Below are 11,323 nucleotides of genomic sequence, written 5' to 3'. Positions count from 1 at the left end.
TGGGTTGCCATTTCCTTCTCCAATGCATGAAAGTGAAAAGTGAAAGTGAAGTCGCTCAGTTGTGTCCGACTCTTAGCGATCCCATGGACTGCAGCCTACCAGGCTCCTCCGTCCATGTCCATGGGATTTTCCAGGTAAGAGTACTGGAGTGGGTTGCCATTGCCTTCTCCAGGCATCTGTGTACAACAGAAGCTCAAATGTCCGAGTGATGTGCCCCTCTCTCAAGCACAGCTGCCCCTCAGCCACTTCCAGGGGTTCCCAGACTCTACCTTAGAGAACATGGCCTGGAGAAGAGCCCACTGGCTCCAGTCATTTGGGGAGGGAATTCAGGGGTCACAAGTTCCAAGAACTTGGTCCTGAAAGAGAGGCACAGACGCCAGGTGGGCATGGCCCCTGGACACTATGTAAGGAATGCGGTCAGACCTGGGGTAGAGGTGCACCTCTAGTGTGTGTACCTATGCCCAGGTGTAAGGGCGGTATTGTCTGCCTACCACCTTCTCCCTCTCCCCTTGTGGGTGCAAGAACTGTCTGGCTGTATCCCCATCACCTCTCATGATGTGTGGCACTGAAAAGTCATAGCGCACGTAGGTGCGTGATGGAAAGTACCTAAGAAACAGTTCCGCACACTTCATTTAAACTTTTAGCAGCCATTATACAGGCAAAGGCTGTGAGGTTCAAAGAGGTAAAGTGACTCGCCCAAGGTCACACAGCTAGAAGAAGCAGAGGCTGGATTTGCACTAATTTCACCATCTAGCCTCCTCTCTCGCCCTTCTTTTTGTAATTATTCTTTGCTCGTCTCTGTTCTGGGGCGGAGGGTGGGGAGCTGCCCCTGAACAAGGCCTGGCCTCTCCCGCCGCCGCTCTCCTCCTGTTCCCTCTCCCCCTCCTCGGGTATTCAGCCTCCTCCTCCCCCACCACACCCCCCGCCCCTCCTCCAGCCTCCGCCTCGCGCTGCGCGCCCCTCCCTTCACGAAGCCCCGCCCCTCCCCCTCAGGGCGACGTCACGTGCCGCCCCATCCCCCCGCGCCTGCGCACTGCTTATTTCCCGCTGTCAGGATGAGGAGGCGGAGGTCGGCGCTCGGGTCCGTCTCTGCCCGCGGCTGTGGCGGCGCCGGCGGCTCCAGCCTTAGCGGTTCCTCCCTGGGCGGCGGCGGCGGCGGCTCGGTCGACGCCTCCTCCGCCAGCTGAGCCCGCGGGAGCCCGGGACGCCGCTTCCCCGCCCATCCCCGCTCCCCGAGGCCGGCCGCCCGGCCATGGCGCAGCCGGGCCCGGCTCCTCAGCCTGACGGTGAGGCGCCCACCATGGCAGGCGCGGCGGGCGCGGCCTGCCCGGCGCCGGCGTCGCGGGGGGACCTGCGGGCGGCGGGAAAGGCGAGCATGGGCCCGGGAGGTGACCCCGCCGGGCGGAGGCGGGAGCGCGCGGGGTCCGGCACTGGCTGCACGCGAGGGCGGTGCGAGGGCCTGGACGGCCGTCTTTGGCGAGGGGGCGGGAGGTGCCGGCGTTGGCCGTGGCTGGGGTGGGGGTGGAGTGAGGGGGGTGGTGAGGGGGGTGCGGGTGAGCTGGGGAGAGTGGAGAGGGAGCTGCTGTGGGTAGCGGTGGGACCGGCACGTGGGTTCTGCCCGTGAGGAGGATGGAAATCAGGAACATGTGCTATATTCTTTAAAAGAAAAAGAAATTGCTTAGGTAGTGGTGATGTGCCCTCCCCACGCCCCGCCTCCGTCCTTGTCACTGAACGCTTTGAGCTCAGTTCTGTGACTGAAACTAACTGGCTCGGATCTGTAACTGGTTTTAGTAGCGTTCCTTGAGAGGCGTCGTGGCTTAATGGTTGTGCTGGGGCCTGGGCGTCTAAAGCACCTGGAGCCTTCACTAACAAGCACGATGCGGGTTTCTTAGCCTCTTGGAGCCTGAGTGTTCTCATGAAAAGAGATTCAATCGTGCCTTTATTTTTTGTCTATAAGGGAAGTAAAGTGACTTACATAAAGTGATTAGTATTAAGGCGGTATTTGGGAATGCTGAAATCGAGGTAAAAACGTGTCTCTTTTATAGCACTTCCATCCATGGAAGGAGAAAGAGCCCCATCTTAAATAGTCCCAGGTGGTTGTCAGGCCTTTCCTGTCCTCTGGGAAGTTGGCTAAGCCCTGCTTCAGAGAGTGACCACATGGTTCCAGGTGTTACTATTTTGTGCCTGGTCCTTGGCAAGGTACTGTTGTATCTGGGAGTGAGAGTTCTTTCAGGTGTATTTCTATAATCAGCGTGTGTGCTTAGCATCTTTAAGTGTGAGTGGAATGTTGGGATTTGGCGCTGGGCACATAGTTGATGCTTAAAAACTTGCCTTTGCCTAGGGTTGCCTCAAGAAAATATTTCATGAAAACCTGATTCTTTGTTCTTGCCTTTGGGGAACGTGAAACAATGTTACCAGATTTTAATGCTAACTTCTTTCTTGGAGTGTGCTCTAAAGCCTGTTTGCCTTTAGTTTTGGGTTTTGTTAGCTGCCTGAGGAGAGATGTCTGTCTAGCACCCACACACCTGGAGTTGTGTGAAAATCTGGATGCTGTTTCTGCTTCAGTAGATGGGAGGCATTCTCTGGTGGACTGTTGGAGGAAACGGGTTTTCAGGCTAAGGAAAACGGGTTTTCTTTCTTTTAATCTTCACCTTTTGTATTTGGTGTCAGGGAAGAAAACATTGCCTTTCTACAAACACCTCTTTGTTACTGCAGACGAAGCAGAGTAGAGGGAGCCCCAGTGGCTTCTGGTTCTGATCTGGAGTGGTAGGTATGCTTAGCTGGCGGCTGCCTTCTCTTGAGTTGCATGGAAACAAAGGTCTAGGGCGGCTCAGGTGACAGGACAGTCCCGAATCAAAATTCCCTCCCTCTTTCTAGATGTGAAATGGTCTTTGTTGTAAATAGGCAGAAGTGACTAAGCACTTGAAAGAGGCTAGGAAAAATTAGCTTTAGGAAATCATGTATTCTTACTACAGGTTTATTCCCCATTTTTCAAATCCTGTGACTATGGGATGAGATTTAGTTTGCATAGATTGCAGTATTTTCAATTAGTGTAGTAAATGAGCAGCCACAGCTACTGTTAACAAAAGGAGAGAGAATTCTGTGTTTTTGAGTGCTTTGTGTCTGTGTCTTCTTAGAAATTCATCTTGGGGGATTTAATTTTTCTCTTTTGCTGAACTTAATATAGATCACTACTTAACACTTTAGCTTTAAGCACACTTGAATTTCCTAGCCCTACTGTTATAAAAAAAATGGCAGAATTCTTTTGAGTTAAACTGACAGTAAAAGGTAACTTTTACTTTTTGACTTTAATCTAGCTTTTATTCCTTTTTATTTTTTTCTTTGACCGCGCTGCACGACTCATAGGATCTTAGTTCCCTGGCCAGGGATTGAACCCAGGCCCTCGGCAGTGAGAGCACAGAGTCCTAACCACTGGACTGCCAGGGAATTCTCAGGTATCCCATTTTAGAAGCAGTTTTAATTTACGTTGATGTTGTTTTCTTTTCTTTCTTTGACATATCTTTTATTTTTCATGGAGATATTGTAGGTTAAAAAAAGAACTGATTTGTGTGTAAAATCTATAGGTTAAAGTGTAATAATTTTCTTGTTTTGTTGCTAAGTCATGTCTGACTCTTTGTAACCACATGGACTGCATCATGCCAGGCTTCTCCGTCCTCCACTATCTCCCAGAATTTGCTGAAGTTCATGTCCATTGACTCAGTGAGGCTGTCTAACCATCTCATCCTCTGTTGTCCTCTTCTCCTCCTACTCTCAATCTTTCCCAACATCAGAGTCTTTTCCAGTGAGTTGGCTGTTTGAATGCTGTGACCAAAGTATTGGAGTTTCAGCATCAGTCCTTCCAGTGAATATTCACAGTTGATTTCCTTTAGGTTTGACTGACTTGATTTCCTTGCAGTCCAAGTCCTTATTTCGTAAGTTTTTTAAAAACTGTTTTTTGGATTGTGCACCTTAGTTTACTCATTTAGAACAAAGGTAACTTTAATAGTCAAAGAAATTTCAGCCGATTATTTATTTTATCTTGAGAATTCAAAGAGTATATGTGATGTAAGCTATTTCAAACTGTAATATTTTTGAATCTAAGTTAAACTCTTAGAAGCATTTGCTCTGATTTTACTTCATTTCTTTTTTATTTAAAAACACCATCTTCTAAAATCCTTCCATTAAAAAAAGGTGGCTATTAAGTATGTCTTCTCTCATCTCTGAGAGGAAACCAGTATTAAGTTTTCTGTACTTGACTTTTTTCTATAAATTTCATAGGCTTTTCCCCCTAAAATGGACATGGTTTACATACATAGGTCTGCAACTTGTCTATTTCACTTGTAAATGATAACTGTACTTATTATATACTTGTAAATGGTTATGTGCCCATAAATGTGCTATAGACACTGCATGCATTATCTCAGGAAATCTTCAGGTCAGTGAAGTGGATACTATTATAATATTGTTCCTGTTTTATTGATGAGGAAACTGAAGCGCAGAGAAGTTAAAAAGTGCCTAGAATTACCTAGCTAGGCAGTGAGGGGAGCCAGGATTCAAATCCAGGTTATCTGATGCCAGAGCCCCCTGATCTGTTTACTAGATTGTGGGCTCTTTTCCAGTTCATTGCTACAGATGTGCCTCATTCTTGTTAAAGAATGTTGTCACATAACATGTACCACATATGATTTATTTGCCTCTATCTTTATTGGTAGATAAGTAGATTGCTTTCAGTTCTTCCATTTTGTAAGTAGTTCTGATCTAGATATTCTTGTACATACTTTTCAGGTACTTTTACTTCTGTAAGACTACTGAATTAAAGGGCACGAGCTCTGAGTGATTTAAATTTTAATAGCTATTGCTAGCTTACTCTCAAAAAGTATCAATTTACATACCTGCCAATAGTATATGAGAGGGTAGATTTCCCCTACACTCTTACAAGCCCTGGATAATGCCAGTTGTTTTAAAATTGTATTTTCTGATAGACGAAAAAAAAAAAAATCCAGTTAATAAATGTTTGTGTGCCTAGTCTAGGCAGAGCTCTAAGAAATAAAATGATGAAAAAAACCCAGTCCTTGTTCCTAAGTAGTGAAACAGAAGGCCATTAGTTAATCCCACAGACAAGTGTAAAACTGTTCAACACATGTGAGTATGTACTACTTGCCAGGCGCAATTCTAGATATTTGGAATATATCAGTGGACAACACAGATAATAAAAAACCCTGCCCTGGCGTGGGAGAAACAGATATTAAACAACAAACATATCAAATCATATGGATTGTTAGGTGATAAGGGCTATGGAAAAAGAAAAAAAATGGAACAGGGTAAAAGGCAGGGTAGGCTGGTTTTAAATAGGGTGGTCAGAGTAAGCTTGTTGAGAAGGTGACATTTGACCAAAGACTTGAAGGTGATAGAAGACCTAATGTGTGGATATCTGAAGGAAGAGTATTCCAGACAGAGGGATCAATTTTTGCGAATACCTTAGTGAAGGAATGTGTCTGTCACGTTTGAGGGATGGCATGGAGATCATTGTGGCTAGAATGAAATTACTGGGGCGGTAGGTGGAAGGATGTGGGAGAGGAAGGGAGAAGTGAGCAGTAAAATAAGAGGTGAAAGGTGGCAGGTATTATAGGGTCCTAGAGCATTGTAAAGATTGACTTTCACTGTGGGGAATCATTGAAAATGTTTTGAGCTGAGGAGTGATGTGATCTGACTTACATTAAAAAAAAAAAAACACCAAATCACTCTGGTTGCTAGATTGGCAACAGAGTTAAGGAAGGCAAGGGAGGTGTAATTAGTACTATAGATTATCTGAAATTTATTTCTTTTTAAATTTAACAGATAAAGTTTAATATAAAGAATTGTTAACTAGATATTCCTTCTCCAGGGAATCTTCCCAGCTCAAGACTTGAACTGGGGTCTCCTGCATTACAGGTGGATTCTTTACCATTTGAGCCCACATAAGAGATTACCTAAGGGAAAAGAAGAGCCTGAAGAATATAGGGATAGTAGAGATAGTGATCAGCTACTGCCTCTAGGGCTAAGGGAGAGCACCCGAGGAAGAAACACATCTTCAAGAGGCTGCTCCCAGAGATCCAGACTTGGTTGGAGGAGGTGCAGCTGTGGCCCTCTGAAGGGCAGAGCTCCCTGGAAAGCTGCTTTCTGGCTTGCTGGGGGATCCTGCCTGCATCTGGAATTCATTTTTGATGTGACATAGGGCTCTAACTTAATTTTTCTTCCAAGGTGTTGGTGATGGACAGGGGGGCTGGCGCCCTGCAGTCCTTGGGGTCGCAAGGAATCAGACAGGACTGAGCAACTGAACTGAAGGTGTTAAAGCTAGTTGTTTTAACACCATTTTATTCAATAATACATATATTTGGTTTATTATTACTTGATTAAGCTCCCAGCCACTAAACTTGATCTGAAACACAAAAGCCCTGAGCTTACCTCTCACAGTCTTAACTACTTCAGAGTGCCTACATGCAGTAGCCTGGGGTTGTATTATAATCCTTTAATTGTATGTCTTACCTGACTACCCGGTGGATGGAATTGCCTTTGACTCTTAAGGACTCTGATTTTGGTTTTTATTTAGTGAAATTTGATGTTGTTCTTGTATAATTAATCATTAAATTGAGTTTAGTCTTCATAAAACTATTTCGTAAACAGTTGTTCTCTTTTGTGTGGTACAGTTGTGCCAGGTAATGCAGAACTGGCATTCTGCATAGTTCCGATTTCAGGAATTTTATGGTATAGTGGAGGAATGAACCTTAGGCACAATAATGTGAAATGAGGAGGTGCCTAGTGTTGGTACATTGTTCTTCTCTGGAGCACAGGGGAAACTTAACTACGAGTAAAAGAAAGGGAAAGCTATGACGGAATGTGCCTTTGTTCAGTTTTCTCATTAGAGACTAATGAAGGAGTCAAAATCGATCTTATTTTCTCTTCCACACAGAAAAGGTCTAGATATTTAAAGAGTTTGCTTCCATCTTGCAGATCCTCACATGAGGGTTCTATACCCGCTCCATCCTTTGTCGTTTCCTCTGCTTGGCTAACCAGACGTTCCAGTACCATGTAGTTTGTCAGCGCTCTTCCTAAAATTTCAGAATATTCCAGACCTGGAGTCCATATGACTTATGCATTGAACATCTAAGATACTCGTTTGATTAAAACTCTCAACTCTGTTTAATATGTGGTAACATTCCCTCAAATTTGTTTTGTTTCTCTGTATCATATTAGTTTATAATAAAATAAAAGCTGTGGTTTATTGACCTGTTACATTCCTTGCTTTGTGCTGTGTGTTTTTTAATTACTACTTTTTCAGTGTTCACTATAGACCAGATACCATGCTAGACACTGGGGATACAGATATAGTTACAGGTTCTAGAAAATCAGTAGACACTATTTTTTAGAGTAGTTTTAGTTTCACAGCAAAACTGAATGAAACATAGGAATTGAACAGAAAGTACAAGGAGCCAGAAGTTTCCTTGTACCCCCTCCCCATTTCCCCACCATCAGCATTCCACAACATTCCACCAGTGTAGTAAATTTTTAAATAATCGATGAACCTGCACATCATTATCACCCCAAGTCCATTTACATTATTCACTCAGTGTTGTACATTCTGTGGGTTTCGATAAACATGCAATGCATGTATTATTGTACAGAATAGTTTCATTGCCTAGGAATCCCCTGTGTTCTACCTACTCATCTGTCTTTTCCTCTAGATCCTTGGCAAGCACTGATCTTTTTACTGTTCCCATGGTTTCTGCCTTTTCCAGAATGTTATATGGTTGGAATCGTACAGTTACATGGCCTTTTCAGAGTGCTGCTTTCACTTAGTGATACACATTTAACGTTTCCTCATGTCTTTTTGTGGCTTGGTAGCTTTTTTTTTTTTTTTAAGGACTGATTAATATTCCATTTTCTGGATGTACCAGTTATTCAGTTATTGAAGGACGTCATGATTGCTTCCTAGTTTTGACAGTTACCAATAAAACTTCTGTAAAGCAGGTTTTTGTGCGGATATAAGTTTTCTACTCATTTGACTTAAATATTAAGGAGTGTGATTGCAGAATCATATGGGAAAAGTATGTTGAAGTGGGTGTACCATTTTGCACTCCCACCAGCCATAAATGAGAATTCTTGTTCCACTTTTTCCAGCATTTGTTCAGCAAGTGTCTGTGTTTTGGATTTAAGCCATTCTAGATGTGTGGTGGTATCTTTAATTGTTTTAATTTGCAGTTACCGAAAGACAGATGATGTTGAAATTATTTACTGTTTGTATATTTTCTTTTGTGAGGTGTCTGTTCAGAATTTTTGCATAACTTTTAATGAGATTGTTAATTTTCTTATTGTTTAGCTTTAAGAGGGCTTTGTATATTTTGGATCACAGGACTTTATCAGATATGTCTTTTGCAAGTATTTTCTCCAGATCTGGGGCTTGTCTTATTCCCTTGGCAATGTCTTTCACAAGCAGAAGTTTTAAATTTAATGAAACCCAAGTTATTTCTTTCATGGATTGTACATTTGGTGCTATATCTAAAAAGTCATTGTCATCTAGATTTTCCCCTATGTCTTGCTCCAGGAGTTTTATAGTTTTGCATTTTACATTTAGGTCTGTGACTCATTTTGAGGTATTTTTTGTGAAGGGTGTAAGGTCTATATCTAAATTCTTTTTTCTTTATTTTTGCATGTGGATATTCAGTTGTTCCAGCACCATCATTTGTTGAAAAGGCTGTCGTTTCTTCATTGAATTGCCTTTTCTTTTTTGTCGCAGATCAGTCATCTATATTTGTGTGAATCTACTTCTGGGCTCACTGTTTCTGTTCCATTTATGTATTTGTTTATTCTTTCATGTTGTTGTTGTTCACTCAGTTGTGTCCAACTCTTTGGGACCCCATGGACTGTAGCATGCCAGGCTTCCCTGTCCTTCATCATCTCCCGAAGTTTGCTCAAACTCATGTCCATTGAGTCAGTGATGCCATCCAACCATCTCATCCTTTGTTGTCCTCTTCTCCTCCTGCTTTCTGTCTTTCCCAGCATCTGGGTCTTTTCCACGGAGTCAGTTCTTCACATCAGGTGGCCAGAGTATTGGAGCTTCAGCTTCAGCATCAGTCCTTCCAATGAATATTCAGGGTTGATATCCATTAGGATTGACTGGTTGGACCTTCTTGCTGTCCAAGGGACTCTCAAAAGTCTTCTCCCTCACCATAGTTCGAAAGCATCAATTCTTTGGTGTTCAGCCTTTTTTATTGTCCAGCTCTCACATCTGAACATGACTGCTGGAAAAGCCATAGCTTTGACTATACAGACCTTTATAGGCAAAGTAATGTCTCTGTTTTTTAATATGCTGTCTAGGTTTATTATAGCTTTTCTTCCAAGGAGCAAGCGTCTTTTAATTTCATGGCTACAGTTGCTGTCCACAGTGATTTTGGAGCCCAAGAAAATAATCTGTCTCTGTTTCCATTGCTTCCCCATCTGTTTTCCATGAAGTGATGGGACCGGATGCCGTGACCTTCATTTTTTGAATGTTGTTTTAAGCTAGGGTTTTCACTCTCCTCTTTCACCTTTATCAAGAGGCTCTTTATTTCCTCTTCACTTTCTGCCATAGGGTGGTGTCATCTGCGTATCTGACGTTATTGATATTTCTCCCTGTAGTCTTGATTCCGGTTTGTGCTTCATCCAGCCTGGCATTTTGCATGATGTGCTATTGCATATAAGTTAAATAAGCAGGGTGACAGTATACAGCCTTGACGTATTCCTTTCCTAATTTTGAACCAGTCTGTTGTTCAATGTCGGGTTCTAACTGTTGCCTCTTTACCCGCATACAGGTTTTGCAGAAGGCAGCTAAGGTGGTCTGGTATTCCCATCTCTTTAAGAATTTTCTAGTTTGTTGTGGTCTACATATTCCAAGGTTTTAGCATAGGCAATGAAGCAGATGTATATGTTTTTCTGGAATTCTCTAACTTTTTCTGTGATCCAACAGATATTCGCAATTTGATCTCTGATTCCTCTGCCTTTTGTAAATCCAGCTTGTACATCTGGAAGTTCTCAGTTCACATACTGTTGAAGCCTAACTTGAAGGATTTTGAGCATTACTTTGCTAGCATGTGAAATCAGTGCAATTGTGCAGTAGTTTGAACATTATCTTTGGCATTGCCCTTCTTTGGAATTGGAATGAAAACTGAACTTTTCCATTCCTGTGGCCACTGCTGAGTTTTCCAAATTTGCTGGCATATTGAGGGCAGCACTTTAACAGCATCATCTTTTAAGATTTAAAATACCTTAGCTGGAATTCATCACCTCCCCTAGCTTTGTTCATAGGGATTCTTCCTAAGGCCTACTTGACTTCACACTCCAGGATGTCTGGCTCTATGTGAGTGATCACACCATCATGGTTATCTGGGTCATTAAGATCTTATTTTGTGTAATTCTTCTCTGTATTCTTGCCACCTCTTCTTAATATCTTCTGCGTCTGTTAGGTCCATACCGTTTCTGTCCTTTATTGTGCCTATCTTTGCATGTATGTAAATTTAAATTTCTTAAAAATATTTTTTTGCATCAGAAATAAAAAAATGCTTGTAAAAATTTGAAAATGTATAATATGAATGGAAAAGTCCATATAAGTTCATAAACTCGCCTCTCAGAGATAAACACTGTTAAAGATCTGGTATATATTTTTTAAAAAAGAAATGTATATTCTGATGATTTAAAAGTGGAGTCACGGTGTATATGCTTTTCTCAACCCTCTTTTTCTTTACTTTGTTTTTGATATAGATAATGTTACTATTTTTGAAATAGATCACTTTTGTGGCTGCATAATATAGCTGCTGCAGTCCGTGGGGTCCAAAGAGTAGGACAGGACTGGGTGATTGAACAACAATATAGATGCACTATAATTTTTTAAAGTAAGTCCTCATTGATAAATATTCATGCCATTACAATAAAACTTCAGTGAATATCCTCCTACCTGTCTTCACACACTCATGTGAGTATTTTTGTGTCACAAATTGCTTGAACCAAAATTACTGAGTCAAAAAATGCATGTTTAAAAATTTAATGGTGAATGTCAAATTCTCTTTCAAAACAGTTTGACAGTTTACAGGCTCACTGTCAGGGTATAAGACAGCTTGTTGTTGTTTAGTCACTAAGTTCTGTCTGACTCTGTGACCCAGTGGACTGTAGCCTGCCAGACTCCGCTGTCCATGGAATTTCCCAGACAAGAATACTGGAGCGGGTTGCCATTTCCTTCCCAGGGGATCTTCCAGACCCAAAGAGTGAACCCAGGTCTCCTGCATCACAGGCAGATTCTTTACCGTTGAGCCAC

The 11,323-nt window shown here is 42.5% G+C and overlaps 1 protein-coding gene and 1 non-coding gene across 3 annotated transcripts in view; one reads left to right on the top strand and one right to left on the bottom strand.

Moving 5' to 3' along the window:
• Positions 1-1,166: 1,166 nt before the first annotated feature.
• Positions 1,167-11,323, top strand: part of RABEP1 (rabaptin, RAB GTPase binding effector protein 1) — a 91,066-nt gene continuing 80,909 nt past the window's right edge. For both annotated transcript variants that reach the window (XM_061143208.1, XM_061143206.1), the window contains exon 1: positions 1,167-1,286. In XM_061143208.1, the coding sequence (XP_060999191.1) occupies positions 1,253-1,286 (34 nt within the window). In that variant the 5' untranslated portion in view covers positions 1,167-1,252. The remainder of the gene's footprint in view (positions 1,287-11,323) is intronic.
• Positions 3,375-3,447, bottom strand: TRNAE-CUC (transfer RNA glutamic acid (anticodon CUC)). The gene has a single exon. It is a non-coding gene; the product is annotated as a tRNA-Glu (tRNA).

The sequence above is a fragment of the Dama dama genome, chromosome 5 (assembly GCF_033118175.1).
Source record: "Dama dama isolate Ldn47 chromosome 5, ASM3311817v1, whole genome shotgun sequence".
In the NCBI taxonomy this organism is placed as follows: Eukaryota; Metazoa; Chordata; class Mammalia; order Artiodactyla; family Cervidae; genus Dama; species Dama dama.
The sequence above is the reverse complement of the archived record's forward strand: the minus strand, read 5'-3'. Positions and strand labels throughout refer to the sequence as shown.